The 23298-nt window shown below is 39.1% G+C and overlaps 2 protein-coding genes across 2 annotated transcripts; both read right to left on the minus strand.

The window, feature by feature from the left end:
• Window positions 1-226: 226 nt before the first annotated feature.
• On the minus strand, window positions 227-3110 carry gjb3 (gap junction protein beta 3). Its single transcript, XM_057859495.1, has 2 exons — window positions 2947-3110; window positions 227-1973 (listed from the first exon to the last, which is right to left on the minus strand). Exon 2 carries the CDS (start codon window positions 1913-1915, stop codon window positions 1052-1054), a length of 864 nt encoding a protein of 287 aa, XP_057715478.1. The 5' UTR covers window positions 1916-1973; window positions 2947-3110; the 3' UTR covers window positions 227-1051.
• Window positions 3111-14049: 10939 nt separating this feature from the next.
• gjb10 (gap junction protein beta 10) lies at window positions 14050-20385 on the minus strand. Its single transcript, XM_057859444.1, has 2 exons — window positions 20280-20385; window positions 14050-17116 (listed from the first exon to the last, which is right to left on the minus strand). Exon 2 carries the CDS (start codon window positions 17084-17086, stop codon window positions 16304-16306), a length of 783 nt encoding a protein of 260 aa, XP_057715427.1. The 5' UTR covers window positions 17087-17116; window positions 20280-20385; the 3' UTR covers window positions 14050-16303.
• Window positions 20386-23298: the final 2913 nt, after the last annotated feature.

The following is a 23298-nucleotide window of genomic DNA, read 5'->3' on the forward strand; positions in this document are numbered from 1 at the left end:
ATTATTACTGCAGGCCTCTAAACACTTAGAAACAATTATTATTCAAACCATGTCATCATGATATGTAGTTCAGTCAAAATAACGATGTGCCAATTAAAAAAGTCTACGGATGGTTGGTGCATAGTTAAGTAAACAAAAAGTGTAATAGCGTAGGTTAACCAAATCACTAAAGGTTATGAGTCTTATGACATATACACACACATACAATATAACAAGTGGAGCAAACTGACGTTAAATAAATTTATTATGTATAAAAAATACATTCCAAAATTAAATATTATACAATTCAAATAGTGTTAGAGCTTTAGTCAACAGAGCACTAACAACATTCCTTTTGGCTGATTTAAATCAACAGTGATCTTGGAGGAAGCAATGTTGTGTAGTAAAAGCCAAAGCAAATGCAAAATGTGTCTGCTTGTTGCAAAGTCATGAATGATGTGCCTTCTGTGGCTTTAGAAGACAAAATACTCATGAATCCAGCTTCCCCACACCCCAAAAAACAGTGAAAATGAATTTTCGAGCCAGTTAACATACTTTCAATTACAGTTCTCAGCCATAGTGGTGTGCCCACATTCCAGAATCATTACCACTCTTCTGTTGGGCTCTGGTAGCAAGCGTCGCCAACACTTCACAATTAAATTGAAAAGCTGGATGAAATGTACAGAGGAATAGCAAAGGGCTTCCAACCTACTTGTGGCTCCCATTCCTGTGTCTACTCACAATAAGGAGGGGGAATAATGCTTTGAAGGGTGACTTTTGAAAAGGTTTACAAACGTGATTGTAATCCAAAAGAATACCATATATTGATAGAACATTCTGGGTGTAAAAATATTTTGAATGTTGGCATGGTAACAGAAGTTCACATGCTCAGAAAGGTCTTTGTTGTGGACACAGGGGCCCACAGCTCACTCCAGTGCTCAGTGACTAAACTTACAGATGCTGACACACACTATGGTTTGGCCCATAGCTCATAATGTGTTTTTTAAGCCTGTAAATGAGTCACAGCCCAAGCACAGTTGATGGTTTTCATTTTCAGTCTTTGGTTTGGCTCTCAACAAGGAGTAGACAGATTTGGAGCTGAGGCCCGAATCTTGTCTTCAAGCTTCAGTGTGGAAAATCTGTACTCTGGCCTGTTTGCGGATTTGAAGGACGGAGGCTTATCCTCCAGGTCCACCTTGGCAGGAGGCTGGTTGCAGTTGTTAAAGAGGTCGTCCATGTAGTCGTCCTGGGGCACGGGGAGGTTTTGTTTACGCCGCTTCACCTTGTTGGCAATTCTTACGATTCGCTTGGAGATGAGGTATATGATCTCACAGATGTTGAGGACAATGCAAAGCGCAGAAGCGCCCACCATGAAGTAGGTGAACACTTTCTTCTCAGTAGGGTGGCCAATGTAGCAGTCTACAACATTGGGACAAGGCAACACCTGACACTTGACCAGCCTGGGCAGGTAGAAGCTGTCGTAGACGTGGTGGAGAAGGTAGAGGAAGACCACCTCGATGCCCGTTTTGACAAAGAGGCTGATTAGGTAGGTCCACCACAGACCGCCGTGCTTCTTGGCTGTGTTCTGGTACAGCTTGGTGCTCTCACCGTGCTTGGCCTTGTGTTTGCGCTCGCGGTCATCCCGGTAGGCCACGTGCATGACGACCATGAAGGACGGGCAGGTGATGAAGATCAACTGCAATGCCCACAGACGGATGTGGGAGATGGGGAAGAAGTGATCGTAGCAGACGTTGGAGCATCCAGGCTGCTTGGTGTTGCAGTCAAAGTCTTTCTGCTCGTCACCCCACACCCGCTCGGCCGCCACTACGTACACCATCACTCGGAATACAAACACCACAGAGAGCCATATGCGCCCAAAAGCTGTGGAATATTTGTTCACCCCACTCAGGAGGGCTTGGAATGTCTTCCAGTCCATGACTTTGGCAGTCGGTCAGATATGTCTTCTATGGAGTTTTTTCTTTACAGGGTTGTGGCTTAAAGGGCAAGAAGAAGACACATTAGAAGATGTTTGAACTCAGTGACATGACGCGACCCAAGATGTAACCCAACCTACCTTGATCTTACAACCTTATTCAATCAAGATTCACGTTATTCAAAAGGTTTTGTTTGGTTTTCAAATATTTTAATGCCCAGTAATTAAAATAATAATAACAAATACTATTCAAACAGGTTTTTAACTTTTTGGCTGCCACAGGAAGGCTGGCAGATATCGCTACCCAGTCAAATTGGATTGGAAGTCCATCGCCGTCAATGGCAGTGTAACATGATCAATACCAGTCATCCCAGTAGAAATGGGTAATGATTGATGCATGGAAATGATTTGAACTATACGTGTATATTTCGTATAATATATTAAATCATTTAACTCAGTGGCTGCCATTGACGGTGCTAGACGTCCGACCCATTTATACAGGGAGGGTTTCAGTTTCATTTTAATTCTATTTATTATGTTTTTATTAACATTTGATTAATGTATTTACTCATTGAAAAAAATATAAATGATAGTAACATTAAAATAATGATGAATCATATAAAAAACAGAATTATTACTGGTGTCCACACATGTGGACATCACATTATGGATCATGGAGACCACACTTGAATACCAAATGTTAATATTATGGCCTACATGACCCAAAATGTGATGTCCACGGATGTAGACGCCATGTTTGACTGGTTAAGTTTTTATTTTGTTTTTTAATTACCAAAATAGTGACTTGTCCAAGAAAGGGTTAACTTTTACTTTGTTCAAAACATCTTCACGGAATTCAGACTAAACACATATTACAAGATCGATGCTTATTTGATTCTTGCCTAAGGTACTACTACACTCATGACTGTCCTAACAAGTTTACCGCCGTGTAAAGCAACAACACCGTGAATTCTTAGGTTCTAACAAACCGGACCCGAACGCACCAAGGGACTAAAAGCGAGCTCTCATCTTACCAAAATACGTCTCAGTCCATTTGAAAAGGGAAGATGCCGATCGATCAAATGTGTCGCCAACACATTTGTCGATTATTTCGCTGTCCTTTTTCGTTTGGAAACACAAAGAGCGAAAGCGCCGACAGGTAGAGGAGCGCGGGGCTTGAAAAATGCGTCTGTGGGTGTGGTTATGAAATCCAAACTGAAGAAGAAGACAGACTGGAGCAAGCCCAGATGTTCCTCCCTACGTTCCCTCCTCAAGCCGTTTCACGCTCCTCATCCAGTCATGTTTATATTATACACACCATACATCAAACTAAGATTATAACTTTTAATATCACATTACTATATGTGATGACTATCTCATTTATCTTTTCAGGTTAAGAGTGCTTGTGCTTATGCAAATGCATTGTTTGTGCGTTGTTTGTACTGTGTTACCAGGAAATAAAGTCTTCCTTTGTCATGACTTGTTTCACCAAGACACACCCTCCTCTCAATACATTTTTCACCTGAACCAGAAGGGCATGCATGAACTGCAAGGCAGGCCTCTATTGTGTACCTCCTGTTATTCTAGCTGTGCGTCATCATAGCAATGGATTGGAGTCATGCAGTTACTCACATATGATACAAGAAAACTAACTCAATCATTATTTAAGGCTTTTTGGCTATTAGGTAAAATTTCAGGACGATCCATGTAAATTTAACTATAAGCGGAGTTTAAGGGGGGGACGAAAAGTGTCATTGCATCTAATTGACTTTCCTATGTGTATGAAAGTTCTAAAGCAATAAAGCAAACAACAAAAATGATTGGAATGAACCAAAAAAAAGATTTTTTTATTACAGGTCAAAATTATTTTTCCAACAGATCATGTGACTAGCACCTTAGACCATCATTTTCTTTCCATATCATTAAAAAATAAATAAATAAAGGGAGGGAAATTTTATTTTTCAAATAAAAGACTGGAGTTTTGGGAGTTTTTCCTTGCCGACATGGAGGGTCTAAGGATGGGGGATATCCAGGACTTGAATTTATTTATTCATCTTTGTTGCTTCATTTGCTGTTTCTGATTGTGTATCACAATGCCTCTGCAAAGCCCTTTGAGACAACGTTGTTGTGATCCAGGGCTATACAAATAAAATTGAATTGAATTGAATTGAATTCAAATGATTTTTTTCTTTGTTTAATTTTTTTTTTTTTTTTTTTTTGATTGAAGCAACTTTTTTGGGGATTGAATGATTTAGACAAAAATGTCCCATCCATAATATGGCCCAAACACAAAAAGGATTGCTAAAATCAAAGAAAAATTTTAAATAAAAAATTAAGTGTTCAAATGCAAATATTTAAGTCTCAAATATTTTTTCGCATTGAAATTATTTTTTTCTATGATTGAAATTTTTCTATTTTTTGATTGAAGTGATTTTTCGTTTGAAAATATATAGTTTTTGTGAAAAGCAACTTTTTTGATTGAATAATAAAGACACAAATGTCCTAGCCAAAATGTGGCCCAAACGCAAAACATTACTTCAATCAAAAAAGTTGCATCAATTTAAAAAAACAAAAAAAATGATTTCAATCAAAAAAAATTCAAAGAAAATAGCTTCCAAATGCATTTTTTTAAGTTTCAAATTTAATTTTTGTTTTCACTTTTTTTTTTTTTTTAATCGAATAATGAAGACACAAATCTACCTCCATATGGCTCCGCCCTGGGTTACAATTTTTGACTGGGGTAACTAGGCACGACACCAGCGGGCGTACCATACTCAATGGATGACGATCTTGGCGAAAAGTATAGCTGTCCTAAGAAGCCTGATTTAGAATTCCCCTCAAGAATAATGGGAAACAAAAAAAAAACGCTCATTTTCAACTTATTATTTTAAATATTCATTATTATAAATATTCTTGTAAGTTAGTTTTATTCTCCTAAATTTATTTCAAAATCCGTGTCAGCCCTTCTGCATTCGGCAAATGTCATCTAATTTGTAATTTCACCTCATTTTGGTCACTCAAGTGGCTGGTGTATCAGTCTATACCTAGGGTCAACACAGGCTGACAGGTAGTTATAATTTTGTCCACGAATGCTCAACGAAGTGATAAGAACAATCATACAATCTCACCTACGTCGTGCTGAATCCATTTTTGGAGATTCCGTGCGTTCCTCTGCCTTGATTTTGCAGTTTTAACTTTGTTAACACACTGCTTACTTTTACCGCAACTAATGATGTTTTTACTAAACCAGAAGTTCGGAGCAGACATTTTCCAAAATTCCATATTTCGCTCAGGAAACTTGTCTGTACCAAAAGATATTAACCGGTAGCACTTTATTTGACGGCGGCGTCATAAGACCATCATAATTATGACATGACACTGTTATGAGCATTAATGAATGCTTATGACAGATGTCATTTAGTCTCATCCGGCAAATGAGCTCACTTTTGAATGGATGTAAAATATCCGAGCTGGATATAAATGGAGTTAATGACAAGATTTGCCTGATGCCACTTAATGACCCTAAACCAGGGATCCCCAAACTACGGCCCGCCTCCACATTTGGTCCAGCCCCCTGAACAATACCAGAGAGCATTTTGATTTTTTTTTTTTTTTTCAATAGTTATTTATTTCCTGGCCTTTTTCTGTGAAGAACTCAGAGAGGGTTATTTGGTTATTATCTATTTAATTAATAGTGTTATTATTATATTATATTATATTATATTATATTTATTATATTATATTATATTATATTATATTATATTATATTATATTATATTATATTATATTATATTATATTATATTATATTATATTATATTGTATTGTATTGTATTGTATTGCATTGTATTGTATTGTATTGTATTGTATTGTATTGTATTATATTTAGGGCTGTCAAACGATTAAAATTTTTAATCGAGTTAATTACAGCTTAAAAATTAATTAATCGTAATTAATCGCAATTCAAACAATCTATAAAATATGCCATATTTTTCTGTAAATTATATATATATATATTCTGTAAAATAATTTGTTGGAATGGAAAGATAAGACACAAGATGGATATATACATTCAACTTATGGTACATAAGGACTGTAGTGGGCATTTCACTCTACTGTCATTTAAATCTGTCTATGCTGTCCTCACTCCGAAGCGTCTACTTTTTCCAAAGCTAGACAGCTAGTGAACGACGCCTTAATAATCAGACTTCTTCCTTTTTGATTCTGATTTATTAATAAAATGGCCTCAAACCACTGTCCTCTTTAGACCGTAGTGAAACTACAAAAAAAAGTACACAAGCATTGCATTAGCAACAACGTTAGCTTAGCACGCTATACAGGTTCACTAAACATAAACAAAAAGCGTCTCATACAAAAAATATAACATTTCGCTTACTAACATAATATGTACATTCTTTACAACAACCATACTTACGGACAAATCTTGTCCAAGGATCATATAAGCATAACATTACAACGTAGGCGTCAGCCCGAGACATCGTGCAGCCATATTGAACTGGCAAGAAAGCAATAAACCATGTCGCAAAGCGACCACAAGAGTTCGCTGTTAGACAGCACAAAAACCTTGCTTGTAAAACTTACCAAAAGGCAGAACACTGTCTGAGCGGGACATGTGCGTTAATTGCGTCAAATATTTTAACGTGATTAATTTAAAAAAATAATTACCGTGCGTTAACGCGATAATTTTGACAGCCCTAATTATATTATATTATATTATATTACATTATATTATTTACTTTTGTTCCGTGAAGAACCCAGAAAGGGTTATTTGATTGTGGCTTTCTGAAAAACAATAAATTTTTTACATTTAGGCACTCCTGCAATTGTCACACTTTTCCTGTTACAAACTGACCCCGGCCCCTCATCAGAGAAGGGAAAAGTTATGTGGCCCTCACAGGAAAAAGTTTGGGGACCACTGCCCTAAGCCCTAACCACAGACTTCACCATCAGTTGACAAGACAGCTCCCACAAACATTGCGGCACTCCTTCCCGTTGGGGGCCAACCCAGGCAGAGCATTTGGCTTTCACTGTGATTAAAGCAAACAAACGCTGCCTTCAAACGCTGGGTTTAGGTGGAAAAAGGACGAAAGTTTGATTGCGTACAAGCAGGCAGGAGTGTCTCAAGAGTGATTTGGTCCAGGATTCAAGGTAATTATTATATAAAATAGGCCCATGCATGCGCTTTGAAACGCTGTGAAAAAAAAAATTCATGGAAAAAAAATAGCGTAACTTTAGCTCCATATTTTTACGTAAATTGAATTATAACTGCCTGTTTTTTTGTTTTAACCAAGAATCTAGACTGTTCTATGTTCATATCTATAGGAATTCAGGGATTTACACATTTATTTACAACAATTTTCAACTTAAAAAGCTCTTTGTTGATTGCCGCCATGTTGTATTCATTCACACTAGCGCAAGTTTACATTCAAATGATCAGGTAATTTGGGGCCAACTGCCCATTTTTTGCACAAAAGTAGTAATTCAGACATTTCTGCGTCCATACAAAAAAGTTTGCCTATACGTATTTTATTGTATGTAACATTTCAATCTAAAAACGACAAGGGCCACAAAGCCAGCAAGACGTGCCTCCGTGCTGAGGCAATAGTAACATCGGAATTCAGCCTAAATAAGTTGTGATTGTATATAGAAAAATGCAAATTTTGCTTTTGTTGAGTAAAATTAAGATGATTCTGCATGCTTTCCTTCAGTATTAAGTTTCTGATGTGAAAATTGAGTGATTTATTAGCTGTTGAAAACTTAAGTTAAATAAGTTGCTATTTTGGGCAAAAACTTATGTGATATGTTAAATATTGATATTGAGCCTGAAAATATAAGTGATTATGTCTGCATTCGGTGATTTTTGTGCATCTAGCGTAGAATTTGAGAATTTTATAGCCATTTTAAGTTTTGTTATACTTGTATTAAAAATAATTAATCAGGATTTCATTAGGGAACGACTTTGAATTTTTTTATGTTGCTGCTCGTAGAGACTCATATATGCCTGAGGGAGGTGCCTATTTTGGATTTAGGTCGCTAGCGGCTTTGGTTTTGAAAATATTTGAATTTAAAAGTTTTTGAAAATAGGCCCCAATGTATCGGCCCCGAGCCTCATGTCCCGTCAACTGATAGTGAAGTCTATGCCTTAACCCTACCTGTCATAAGTTTTCATTAATGTCCATGACAGTGTCATGTCATAATTATGACGGTATTATGATGCTGCTGTCAAATAAATTGTTACCTATTAACCCAAATAAATCAACAAATAAACCGCACTGGACTAAAAGTCACAGGATTCAAAATGAAAGAAAAAAGTAGTGGCTTATAGTCCGAAAATTACGGTAATCCACTTTAACTGGGAGAGGCTAGCAGCAAATGATCACTGACAGCCCTCCCTGTCAAAATTGATTGGAAGTCTAGCGCCGTCAATGACACTTAAACATGTGCATTCACAGACAGTCCTCCCTGTTTAAGGTAGTCATCTGTAAAATGGGTGGCCAAAAATGGTACTGCGAACAAGATCAAAATATTGAAGAGCACAACCTTTGGGCTGCCAGATGACAGTTTCGCAATGAAGAATCAAATTGCGTTATTATACCATTGTTGCATTACAATCAGAAAAGACGTAGGCTAACAAACTACACACAAACATTAGAAATGATCATGTAAACATACAGCATGTGTAGTCTACAACCTACAGTATGTCTGTTACATACCAAAAATTTAATGAGTAGGCTACACGCAACAGTATTCAAATGTAAAAGTTTCAAGTTACACTGGGGTCAAATTAGTGCACAAATAAAAAATGTTTTTAGCGAGGTAGGTTAATACAACGATACAAAGAACCACTATACATTTGGTAATGCATGGACAACATCTACAAAAACAGTTTTACTCCTCTAAACATATTAATTTCAATTACCGGCCAACATATGTACACTCACAAAGACACTATCTTTGCCCTGGTCAATCGACTTCCATGCTATGCATGTAGCACGAGCATGCAAACTTTGTTCATATATGAAATGTCAATTAACCTTACTTGGAGGTAATATTGGAAAACTCAAAAGTATATCACCAGTCGAGGAGAAATCATGAACCTTGGCATCTGTCGTCATTTTTTCCCTTCATTTCCAGTTGTCTCCCTTAATAGAATGCTTCTCCAATGCAACTCCTTGTCTTATTTCTGTCATAACTCATTAGAGAGTCACAACAACGGAATTTTTTGCTTTATTGGTAGACTACGTCTTTAATTCTGACTAAAAGTTGTAGTAATCGTAGTTTACGTAGCCTACCTAGCTCTGGTAACCAGGACTAAAATAAAGAGCTGAAATCTCATATTGGTTTATTGGTGGAAGACGAGACATCCGTTGTAAATACAGAGTCAAAACAATAAAATCTAAAAGTGGATGGGTATCGACCTATAAAATGGGAAAATCTTCAATGTCTATTGAAATATTGAGGCCATGTAATGAATAATTGAAGTGCAATTCTTACAAATTGCTTCTTGAAATCTATTGATGGCCCTTAAATAGAAGCGTGGCAGTATCCGGGACCTTGTTCTTTCAGTCACGACCCACAGCTCGTGGCCATAGACGAGGTTAGTAACGTAAATCGACTTGTAAATCGAGAGCGTTGCTTTTCGGCTCAGCTCCTTCTTCACCTCTACGGTGAAGTCCGCTTCACTGCAGATGCTGCACTAATGTGCCTGTCGATCTCCCACTCCCTCCTACCCTCACTCGTGAACATGACCCCAAGATACTTGAACTCCTCTACTTGGGGCAGGATCTCATCCCCGACCCAGAGAGGGCACACCACCCTTTTCCGGTTGAGGACCATGGTCTTGGATTTGGAGGTGCTGATCTTCGTCCCAACCACTTCACAGCACCACATTATCTGCAAAAAACAGATATGCAATGCGGAGGCCACCAAAACGTACCCCCTCAACGCTTTGGCTGCGCCTAGAAATTCTGTCCATAAAAATTATGAACAGATCGGTGACAAAGGGCAGCCCTGGCGAAGTCCAACCCTCACTGGGAACAAATTTGACCTACTGCTGGCAATGCAGACCAAACTTTGACACCGGTTGTACAGGGATCGAAAAGCCCTTACCAAGCGGCTCGGTACCCCATACTCCCGGAGCACCCCCCGCAGGAATCCCCGAGGCACACGGTCGAACACCTTCTGCAAATCCACAAAACACATGTAGACTGGTTGGGCGAACTCCCATGCACCCTCGAGGACCCTGCCGAGGGTGTAGAGCTGGTCCACTGTTCCACGGCCGGGACGAAAACCACACTGCTCCTCCTAAAACCGAGATTCGACTTCCCGACGGATCCTCCTCTCCAGCACCTCTGAATAGACTTTACCGGGGAGGCTGAGGAGTGTGATCCCTCTATATTTGGAGCACACCCTCCGGTCCCCCTTCTTAAAAAGGGGGACCATCACCCTGGTCTGCCAATCCAGAGGCACTGTCCCCAATGTCTATGCGATGTTGTAGAGGCGTGTCAGTCACGACAGCCCCACAACATCCAGAGCCTTTAGGAACTCCGGGCGGATCTCATCGACCCCCGCAGCCTTGCCACGGAGAAGCAAATATCATATTCTTGTCCAAGGAATCGATATTTTATCATATCGTCATTAAATTGGGGATTCCAGAGGTACAGCAAATAAATAATGAGTTACAAATAAGTTACAATTAAAATAGTTCGTGTGATATGTTTAGAATTGTGTTTTTTACATTCTCAAAAATGATTCGAATTTTGAATTCTGTGACTTCAGGTGGGGTGGGGGGGGTCTAATACAAAACGTTCCCATAAAGAAAGCAAATCCGTTTTCAAACTCAGAGTACAAATACATCATTACACCAATGTTTTGTTACACCTTTGATCATAATGGTACACGCCTGGAGAGATTGACTGGAGCAAGTACCAACACAATCTGTTGTTCACAGCGTCAATCTTGGCTCAGGCCCAGCAGGAAGGTGTTTGAATGTTTTCCTTCACACAAATGGCTTCCTCCGCATTCCAAAAACAGACTGACTGAGATATAGACCCTAAATGATAGGGACCATATTTTGGTGAAACCTTTTAAATTTAAGGTGAAAGTTAGATAGGCAAAACAAGTACAAAACAACTTTCCAAATACCTCAGAACTGTCTAAAGACAGATCAACAAGTCAGAAGGCAGCAAGTGCTGTCTTGTCTGTGTTGGTTTGTAGTCTTCCATGTCATGGTAACCTGCAAGGGTTGAATCCTGGCAAATTACAGCTTCTTTCACCAAGCATGTCAACACCGGTAGACTGGAGTCTGTTTTCAGAAATGTTTATCAAATTATTCATTATTAATATTTCAAAATCCTTTCAAGTCCAGTCAGGCACTACAAAGGATTGCCGAGGCTGACAGAAACTCCCAACCAAGCCCATTAGTTCAAGGCCAAAGGAAAATATACTGTCTGGCAAATCAAATGATACCTTAAGGAAACTGGTGCAATTCACCATTCCTGATGACAAAAGAACCAGGAAGCCTGACGAGCAAACCAACGCTGAATATTTTTTACATTCCTTCACACACATCTGAGTAAATGTGGTACACTTCCTAAACAGATAAAAACGTAGAGGCTCCCACAACCGCTTGACTTTTTCATGTGACTGTCTTCAGTGTAGGTTAACACTGTGTCCTGTTAGCAAATGAGGAATCCTAAAATATCAAACACCCCCTGCCAAGGTCTAACAACCGCAAACCTCACAGAATATTACCATCTACAGTGGGGCAAATAAGTATTTTGTCAACCATCCATTGTGCAAGTTCTCCAACTTGAAAAGATTAGAGAGGCCTGTAATTGTCAACATGGGTAAACCTCAAACATGAGAGACAGAATGTGGAAAAAAAAACCAGAAAATCACATTGTTTGATTTTTAAAGAACTTATTTCCAAATTAGAGTGGAAAATAATTATTTGGTCACCTACAAACAAGCAAGATTTCTGGCTGTCAAAGAGGTATAACTTCTTCTAACAAGGTCTAACAAGGCTCCACTCGTTACCTGTATTAATGGCACCTGTTTTAACTCATTATCGGTATAAAAGACACCTGTCCACAATCTCAGTCAGGCACACTCCAAACTCCACTATGGCCAAGACCAAAGAGCTGTCGAAGGACACCAGAGACAAAATTGTAGACCTGCACCAGGCTGGGAAGACTAAATCTGCAATAGGTAAAACGCTTGGTGTAAAGAAAGCAACTGTGGGAGCAATTATTAGAAAATGGAAGACATACAAGACCACTAATAATCTCCCTCGATCTGGGGCTCCATGCAAGATCTCACCCCGTGGCGTCAAAAGATAACAAGAATGGTGAGCAAAAATCCCAGAACCACACGGGGGGACCTAGTGAATGACCTACAGAGAGCTGGAACCACAGTAACAAAGGCTACTATCAGTAACACAATGCGCTGCCAGGGACTCAAATCCTGCACTACCAGACGTGTCCCATTGCTGAAGCCAGTACATGTCCAGGCCCGTCTGTGGTTCACTAGAGAGCATTTGGATGATCCAGAAGAGGACTGGGAGAATGTGTTATGGTCAGATGAAACCAAAATAGAACTTTCTGGTAGAAACACAGGTTCTTGTGTTTGGAGGAGAAAGAATACTGAATTGCATCCGAAGAACACCATACCCACTATGAAGCATGGGGGTGGAAACATCATGCTTTGGGGCTGTTTTTCTGCAAAGGGACCAGGACGACTGATCTGTGTAAAAGAAAGAATGAATGGGGCCATGTATCGAGAGATCTTGAGTGAAAATCTCATTCCATCAGCAAGGGCATTGAAGATGAGACGTGGCTGGGTCTTTCAGCATGACAATGATCCCAAACACACAGCCTGGGCAACAAAGGAGTGGCTTCGTAAGAAGCATTTCAAGGTCCTGGAGTGGCCTAGCCAGTCTCCAGATCTCAATCCCATAGAAAATCTGTGGAGGGAGTTGAAAGTCTGTGTTGCCGAACGACAGCCCCAAAACATCACTGCTCTAGATGAGATCTGCATGGAGGAATGGGCCAAAATACCAGCAATAGTGTGTGAAAAGCTTGTGAAGAGTTACAGAAAACGTTTGGCCTCCGTTATTGCCAACAAAGGGTACATAACAAAGTATTGAGATGAACTTTTGGTATTGACCAAATACTTATTTTCCACCATGATTTGCAAATAAATTCTTTAAAAATCAAACAATATGATTATCTGGGTTTTTTTCCTTCCACATTCTGTCTCTCATGGTTGAGGTTTACCCATGTTGACAATTACAGGCCTCTCTAATACTTTCAAGTGGGAGAATTTGCACAATTAGTGGTTGACTAAATACTTATTTGCCCCACTGTATTTAATGTTTTAGCATATGTCAATAGGTTTATTACTACCGGACAGACATGGCTCTTTTACGAGATAAAGTGGAGGAAGGTTGAAACACTTGCTTTTTGACTCCAATTGAAAAACTGGTCCCGTCAGTCTGTTGGGACACACCTGAAGGAATGCATCACTATACTCAACTTCTTCCAACGTGTTTCGACAGGATCAACCCATACAACAACGTCACAACACAGTGTTGTAAGGCTAGAGTAAGGACACATAATACCAGGATGGAAAGAAACTGGGATGAGGCGAAAATGAACCGGAACATTCCCATTATTCTTAACACATGAGAAACACTGAGTTGATTATTTTTTACATTTGTCAAGAAGATAATCTTTGGACAACAGAACACCTCTCCTCTCCCGATCCACATAAAGAGATGCATATCTGCATTTTAAATTAACTGTGCCCTCCAACTTTTTTCTTCTTTTTTTATAATGATCTTAAACAAACTCCCCAATACAGAAAAAAAAAAAAAAATCAATTCACAGAGGCACGGGCAGAGCATTCCTATGCTGGGTGGGCCTGCACGTCAGTGGTGGATGAAACCAAAGAGGGACAAAGCTCCTCCCTTTTTTGCTTTTTAACAGCACCAATCAACCAAAACAGGGAGGTTTTTGCTCTAGGCAAAGGGGCAGATAAAAATCACACGACATGAGTGAAAGCCCAAATAAAACATTTCTAGAGACAAAGAAAGACAGGGCTCAACAAGTGGAAAACAAATGCATTTATTGAAAATACTGTACATACATCAAAAACAGCAGTGTAAAAACAAGACGCTTTCGTACAAAAGTCGTGATAAATTACATACAGTGTAAACAATGGAGGCAAATTATGGGCACATTATGGACCAAAGTAATGAGAAAAGGCCACACAGTAAATAAAAGTGGGAATAAAGTAATAATTTGCACTCTTTAAGAAATATAATGATACTATAATATTTAGTGTTGCACTGATACCATTTTTTAGGCACCCAAAATCGAAAAATTTATAAATACTAATTTATGCATACTCACTGGAATGTAAAGTAATTGCAATGATGGCTTAGTCCAGGGGTGAGCAAACTATTCCACAAAGGGCCGCAGTGGGTGCGGGTTTTTGTTCATACCCATCATGAGGACCACTTTTCACCAATCTGGTTTCTTACAAGTGCAATCAGTTGATTGCAGTCAGGTGCTCCTTGTTTCCACTGAAACCTCATTGGTTATACTGCGTGTGCTGAATCAGTTGGAACAAAGACCAGGACCCAATGCGGCCCTCGAGGACCGGTTTGCCCACCCCTGGCTTAGTCAGACAACTCCTTGTGTAGATTGGATGTCTACTAGTGATAAACCAAGGGCGTAGGTTTGGTCTCAACATCGGTAGGGACGATATTACCGTAATGCACATAATTCAAACAATGTTCCAAATAAGGGACGACTAGCTTGATTTCGTTGTTCCTGGTGGAGGCTGGCCTGATCGCAGTAGTTTTGATGGTTAGCAAGTTTAATGTTATGCTAACTGTTGCAGGTCGGACTTTCAGTAACAAAACTACTGGTGTTTCCGCCACCTCCACCATTTTAACGTCTTTTTATATGACCTACAGTGGCTGCTGCTGGCCGGAAAAAAAAAACTTCTAATATCCCTCCTTTCCGAAGTGGGTGGCATGTTGTCGACATGAATCTGTCAGGGTTGTGTGAGTATGTCTGTGTGTGTCTTTGTGGCGCGATGGGTGGCTTCAAGTCATCAGCCAATCAAACGTTCGTTTGAGGGGAAAAAAATGGACCGGCACATTCAGCAAGTGAAAAGGGATAAATATGTCTGAACATAATGAAAATAATTCACTTAAGAATGGTAATTATTCTAGCCTTACAACATATGGTAAGACAATCTAAATTACCAATATATTTGAACTCTTTATATAATGTAATAAGGTTGCTTATAAGTTGGTGGGGACAATTTGAGCATCATGAAAAGTTGCTAGTGTTATGTCCCTACCGTTCCTATGCAAACCTACGCCCTTGTGATAAACTCGTTCACATCAGATGGATGATTGGACGTTGATCATCATGTTGGGAAGGGCAATAAGCACTTCTTGTGTTACAACGGCCATCTTGGGTAGGGCGACCAGGAGTTGGAATTGGAGTTGGATTGCGCAACATCATCATGTTATTTCTTAGTACTCCCTCATACCGATGGCATCATTTTAGTGCCGTAAAACTTATTGGTATCGGTGCAGCACTAGTAATAATTACTCTTGGCTCAGTCTCTGTTCTATGGGTTCTCCTTTATGTGTTTGGTAGTTGTCTGTACAAGGGTTTTACTCAATGGGCAATGAAATTATTGTTGGGAGATCCGTTTAATTTGATATTTGGTTTTACTGGCAGTGTAGTATAGTAGGAGCTTTGTAAGGAGTTTAGACCATTAAAAAGTAGGCCTTCACACTGTAAGACCGGAAATGAGATTTAAACTTGGAACCTCATCCTATTCAGTGATTTAGCCTATATTTTTCCCCATAACTTATTAAGAAAATGTTGCAAAGGTTGAAGCACAAAGTATTCAACTATTTTGAGTATTCAGAGGATACTAAGACCAGCCTGATTTTTGTGATTAAGAGGAATGTCCCAGAATTTTTGTCCATGCAGTGTATGTGCGAGATGAAAAGACTCCACACAATTTAAATGAAAACATTTGGAGGTTTGGCACTTGCCAGAAAGGAAAATCTTACACAGAAACAGCGTGGGTGTGTACGCGTGTGCGTGTGAGACCACATTCTCCAAAGCACCGACTGACTCACGGTCTCGAAGCCCGCCTCATACAAACAAACTTGCCTTTTACTTTGTCTCTCAAACTGCCCCTGAAAACATTATTGTGACCATGTGCCATCTCACCTCAGATTTCCAGACAGTAAGAAGTCATTGCAGATAATTTTCTGAACACATTTAGAAAAGTGCCTGCCTTGTCAAGTCTTTGCCTGAGAAAAAAAACACGTTATTTCAAAATATGGCCACACTGTATGCAGGGGCGGGGGTTTGTGGCGTGTTCTTTTTGGACATCTTGAGATGGTTTGACTCCATCAAGTTGCTGCCACTAGTGGTCACAATATGGTGAGAGTGATGAACAGCGGTGAAGATCTCCCGGCAGCGTTTTCCCACCAGGTAGACAATCTCCAAAAGGGAGAGAAGGATGCAGGTCAGGCTGGTGACCACCATGAAGATGGTGAAGATTCTTTTCTCAGTTGGCCTGGCGATGAAGCAGTCGACTTTGTTGGGGCATGGCTTCTGTTCACACTTGATGAGCGAAGGAAAGTCGTAGCCCTCGTAGATGTGGTACAAGAGGTAGACGAAGGTGGTGTCCACCAAGACTTTAAATATCAGAGTCAGAACATAGGTCCACCAAAGACCTCCCCGCTTCTTTCCAGTATTCTGGTAGAGCCGGCGGCAGTTGTCGCCGTACTTCATTCGGTTCTTACGCTCACGGTCCTCCCGGTAGGCCACATGCATCACCACTAAGAATGAGGGGCAGGTGACGAAGATGAGCTGCAGGGCCCACAGCCTCACGTGGGACACGGGGAAGAAATGGTCATAGCAGACGTTGTGGCACCCCGGTTGAGCCGTGTTGCATTTGAAATCCTTTTGCTCGTCACCCCAAACCTTCTCAGCCGCCACAACGAAAACCAATACCCTGAAGACGAACACAATGGACAGCCACACTCGCCCGAACGCCGTGGAGTACTTGTTCACCCCACTCAGGAGGCCTTGGAGAAAACCCCAGTTCATCTTGAAGAACCTTTGGTTGTTTCTTTAATCCTGTAGATGAAGATGGAAAAGCTTAGCACAGGTACACACACAAAAAAGGGGCTTCTTTTTGTCTCATTTTGCTGCTTCCTGACAATCAAAAATCCTTGGTTGCGAGGAACATAGACGTCTCCTAACTCGTGATGCTATAAATGGGAATGTAGCCATTTAAATAAGCACTTAACAAGAAAGTGGTCATGGAAGAACAAAAAAATGTTGCAAATTCCAATGTTGTTATTTGACTTTGGTTGGCATCACCATTCTACGGCGATAACACCTCTGGTCCGCTCAGCAACAATTGGCAACGATCGGCATGGAAGTGACTGCCTGTCTTCGTTTTTGTGAGATCACGTATGATCAGTTGAAAACTTTTGCCTCAGAGGACTTGTTTGTGGGTTTTGGTAAAACATAATCATTATGTGTGGTGTTATGTGCAGAGGTGGTTAGTAACGCGTTACATGTGCTCCGTTTCATTTACTTGAGTAACTTCTTGAGAAAAATGGACTTCTAAGAGTAGCTTTACTAAGCCATACTTTTTACTTTTACTTGAGTAAATTTGTGGAAGAAAAAAAACGCTACCCTTACTCCGCTACTTTGAGCTACACAAGAGTCTTTACATTTTTCCTGTTAATTCTACATATAAGATTTATTATTCTTTTCCCGGTGATGCGAACAGTAGCTCTACCAGTTTCACTAATGAGACATTGCAACAATAATACCATTATACCAATCAGACGCAAGCTTGCCGTTCTATGATCACGCCAGCCTGTTCAATCACGTGGCGTCTTAAAAGCACTGTAAAAAATGAAGTATTTGACATAGAGCGCTGCCCTCAACATGACTCGAAAGCGCAGATTTTAACCTCTCTCTCAGTTTATATTTGGCACCGATTGATCAAGGAAAACCGGAGATATGATCCTTTAAATTTCATTATAGTAACTACGACAGACTATTTACTATTCAAACTAGAAACTATTTTCTCCACGAGAGGGCACTCATGCTCTTTGGACAAATAATGAATGCTTCATTTCTTTATTTTTTTTTCTCTCTCCTGCCCGAATTCAATGATTTTTTTTTTTTTTTCTTTTTCTTTGGGTTAATGTAGTTTTGTAATGGGTTATTGTACAGTATCATAATAACAATTCAAATAGATAACTCTGTTGAGAAAAAAAGAATACCATTGTATATGAAAAAAAAAAATGTAAGCAGTTACTCACAATTTTTTTCACCAAATACTTTTTTACTTGTACTTGAGTACCATAATTTTCGCACTATAAGGCGCACCTGACTATAAGCAGTCACCCACCAAATTTGGCACGAAAACTGCATTTTTTCATAGATAAGACGCACTGGACTATAAGCCGCAGCTGTCCTCAATGTATTATGGAATATTTATACCAAAAGATATTAACCGGTAACACTATTTGACAGCGGCATCATATGACTGTCATAAGACCAAATGAAACACCATGAAGCTTTGAACCAATTGGCTTCAAGACGCTTCATATGGCCATCACTGCTCCCTTGGGGTAGACAGTCAACCTCTGCTGCCATCTGCTGTCAACACTGTTGTTGTCCAACATGCCTCTTAGCATGCATCGCAGCGCTATAGATGTAAATAACAATCAAATTCATGTTCTGTGGTAATTATTTTTTCAGTTACTGTTCCGCTTGTTTCATTAACTGCTATTTATAGTATTTGGTAACACTTTATTTGACAGTGGCGCAATAAGACTGTCATTAGACAATCACAATTATGACATGAAAATGTCATGTGCATTAATGAATGCTTATAACAGACGTCATTTAGTGTTATCCGGCAAATTATTTCAGTTTTGAATGGATGCAAAAGATCTAAGCTGGACATAAATGGGGTTAGAGACATAATTTGCTGGATGACACTTAATGACACAAGCATTCAGTAATGCCCATGATAGTGTCATGTCATAATTATGACAGTCTTGTGACGCCGCTCTCAAATGAAGTGTTACCTATTAACCCAAATAAATCAACAAATAAGCCGCACTGGACTACAAACCGCATGATTTAAAATGAAGGAAAAAAGTAGCTGCTTATAGTCCGAAAATTACGGTACATTTTTTGGATGACTACTTTTACTCGAGTAATATTATTTTGAAGTAACGCTATTCTTACTTGAGTCAAATTTTTGGCTACTCTATCTAGATCTCGGTTATGTGTTGATATTATCGCATCAAAGAACTCTCAATACACCAAAAACATGATTTTAGATCTCTTCACCCGTGGTCTGGCACAAATTTAACCATTTCATGTACGACTTATGATTTATTTTAACCATTACAGGACACTAATTTAGCTCACTGACTGCCACACATGAACATTCACAGCCAGTTTCCCCGGTTTTAATGAATTGGATGTCTTTTGCCATTAATGGCATGCAGTAAGTATAGGGGGGAAAATACCTTCGTGTCACTTGAAGGTGTAAACAGTGTTACTTGTTTTTATTCATTTTATTGATTGGTTATTACATTAAATTTATTAATTTTTTTATATTATTAAAAATGAATAATAGGAAAATAATATTAGCATAATTATAAAGGATTTTTAATTGACCAAAACAGTCACTTGCCGAATTAAGGGTGAAGTTTCAACTTTTAAATGGACGCAAAAAAATCTTTTGAGATTTTAAAAGCAATTTAATGTGCGTCTATGTAAGTATGTGTTCATACACCCTTGGTATAAAGATCAGGAGAGGTCCCAAGTCAAATTTAGTGACATATTGAGAAAAACACGTGAACTATTTTTCTTATTCAGCGGTTTATCATCAAGCGACCAAAATATTCTCATGTTTTGTTATCGTTAATTAATTTTTGTATTGAAATATTGTGGCAGTACACTGTTGTGTATCCACTAACAATGAATCGGATTTATAATATTCTTTAGCGTAAAATATCGGCAAACGTGATCGCAGCAGACCAAACCTTCCCCTCAATTTCTATCAAAAGTCAGTTGTGTTCACGCAACCATTTCGTCGCTATTACGAAGGACAACAAACCAAGAATGTACGCAAATGAACTACGTTCGATGGTCAAGGCGGTCTCAACGAGCTCAATTGAACGTTAAAAAATAAATAAATAATCGACAACACCTACCCAACTTTACACTAAGTATTTATTTAATATGGTTTCGTACTTACAGTGCAACGCGGAGGAGGAGAACCCTGATGAAGCTCACAGAACGGGAAATCTGAGCGGGGTTGGCTACAGGACCGACGAGTGGAGGGTGGAGCTGGTCCATTGCAATGTCTTTACAAAATCCAGTTGTGTTTAGACTGCCTATATGCCTGCCCAGGTGTGTCAGAGCCATTCCACCACTGCTTGTTCATCAAAGATGCTTATCCGTTCAAATTTATCGTCTTTTTAAAATTATTTCTCCATTAGTACTCCAAAGCTCATCAGCTTGTTTTCAACACTAGAAAAGCATTACCATTACTTCAATAATGCAAGTTCTCAAGTACATAAAAGTCAGCCCTAGAGTAATTTATGCAATAAAGAGTTTCTTGTCCTATTAATGAATCAAAACAGCAATACAGTACCTATTATAATAAATGTAGTCATTCCATAAGGGATGTTTTTTTTTTTTTTTTTTTTTTTTATGCTGCATTCAAATACGCAGCCAGATGTTGTAGAGCACAAAGGCAGTGCATTTGCGCTCCCTGGTGGAGAGTTGATTTATTTCAGTATTTTACAATTTTGACATCACAGTTTTGGTATCTCATTTTAGGTCAGGGGTCATGAATTAAAAATCCTCTGGGTCCGAAATAAAAAAATTACAACAATCTCGGGTCCGGAAATATTTTTAAAGCTTCATTTTTCCCCCCGAAAAATACAAATGTATCTTTGTACGTGGCCATGCTGATAATTACAACATTCAAAAATGCAAATAATATATAAAAGGTGCATAAAACTAAAAAAGTGCTTTAATTGAATCATTAAATAGAAACATAAGAGCATGTTCAAGATCTTTTTTTTTTTTTTTTTTAATTGTGGATGCTGACGGGGCAGGGCCGGCCCAGCCTATACGCAGACTATGCAGCTGCTTAGGGCCCCTGACCACCAGGGGGCCCCCAATCAGGCAATTGTTTGTGTTCGATTTTGTTTACTACAGTTTGCTTTATTTGACTTTTGTGAGTTTTGAGACTTGATTACAAGCTTAAAAAAATAAAAGTTCTTCCTTAACTTCTGTCTTTCCTCTTTTAGAAAAAGGGTTGGCGCTATCTACTGTAAGTACTGATAATCATTTGGGGTGAGAAGTTTGAAGTATGCAGTGCACCAAAATCTGATTAATATACAAAATATGGACATATGGGTTGGATTGCATGTATGGGTTTCACAGTACACTGGGACGAAATGGTGGGCCAAAAATATGGGGCCCTTTGCATTATTTTGCTTAGGGCCCCCAAATGGCCTGGGCCGGCCCTGACAGGGGAACTTGCTTTAAGTGCCTTTTCTAATTGCTGCTCTTTACAAGCGCTACCGTCTCTGAACAGATGAGCCATAGTGGTCTTGTGCTGCCGCCAGGTAAAATGAACAAAAATGTGTTGGTCCACTCCTCCTTAAACACTGTTTTCTTCATCAATCTTGCGTAGTTGTGAGCCCGCCATTTGCCGTACCTTTTTCGCCTCTTCCTCAAACTTCATTCGGCGCAATATTTGGCTGTCACTCCGCGGAGTCTGGAAAGCAAGTGTGAGACATGCTGTTCCAAAAACAACTTTCAAATGCTTCACTCCCATTGGATGGCTCACACGCGTCACCGTTAAGGTTTTTGTTTGTTGCCCACCTCCGCTCTGCAAACCCGCAGACAAAAATGATTTTTGTTGTTGCAACGTGTATTAGTCGCGACAGCTTGAGATCCGGTCCAGACGGCTTGGCGGTCCGGAACCGGATCGAGGTCCGCGGTTCCGTGACCTCTGTTTTAGGTCATGTGGAGCCTACATGACCCAAAATGACCTAAAATGTGATGTCAATATCTGTGGATGCCAAGTCTCAGTTATATTATTACTTCATATATATATATTTTTTTTTTTCATTAATACAATTATACATTAATAAATGGTTATTAAAAACAACATTAAAATGAATTTAAAAAACACTATGGTTATGACCCCCAAAAACCCTTTAAAGTGGACAAATCACAAATAAATAATTAACATATCAACATGCGGCGGAAAACACAAAGCTGAAAGAGCAGTTTCTGCTCTCGCCAAAAGAACTGTTGTGTCTGATAGAACAATATGTCTATATGCTGCCATAGCAGATTCATGGCGCATTAAGTCCCCAAACTATTTTTAATTTGTCCGTTTTACCCTGAAAACCCCCGTTTACAGACATCGCGCAACTGCTTTTGTTTCAACCCAGCCATAAAAAGATGGCATTATATTTATTATTCAAAATGTCTGTCATTTTTAGCTTAGAATCATTAATTGATGTCTAATATTTCATTAAAAGAAACTGCATATTTTAAAGTTTTAAACAATTGACTTCACGATGAAAAAACTGGCGTCTGTAAAAAAAAAGTCACGGATATCTACCTCATAACTAGAACTTAATTGTATTTTTTTTCCTTACTGTCGCATTTTCCCCAATATTTTAGATGATAAATAATCAGTCCAAACAAAGAAAAATTGGGGGGAAAAAGTTGAAAAGGGTAAATATATGAAAATCTCTATTACTCCTTGACGTCTGCGATTTCTGCATCGCGACCCTTGGTATATTACCATGTTTCACCCATAAAATCCCGAAAAAAAATCCAGCTGTGGCCATTCACATCTCTGTCTTGACACTCGATGACACATGCTATATGGAGTTTTTGGAGTCTAATTCTGCTCTCGCGTGCTCTCACCTCCAGTTAGGGTTTTGCCGTTTAAAAATATATTTTTTAAATGCCCTCTAGTTAAAAAATTTTCTTCCCCCAGAAAATTTACATTTTAAACTTTTCAATGATGTATAACACGTGCAAATCGGACAATTTTGAAATCTGGACAAATTGGGGGTCTCAGAGCGGAACTTCAAGTCACCTACAGTGCCTTGCAAAAGTATTCGGCCCCCTTGAACCTTGCAACCTTTCGCCACATTTCAGGCTTCAAACATAAAGATATAAAATTTTAATTTTTTGTCAAGAATCAACAACAAGTGGGACACAATCGTGAAGTGGAA

Source organism: Corythoichthys intestinalis, chromosome 15, assembly GCF_030265065.1.
Source record: "Corythoichthys intestinalis isolate RoL2023-P3 chromosome 15, ASM3026506v1, whole genome shotgun sequence".
NCBI lineage: Eukaryota > Metazoa > Chordata > Actinopteri > Syngnathiformes > Syngnathidae > Corythoichthys > Corythoichthys intestinalis.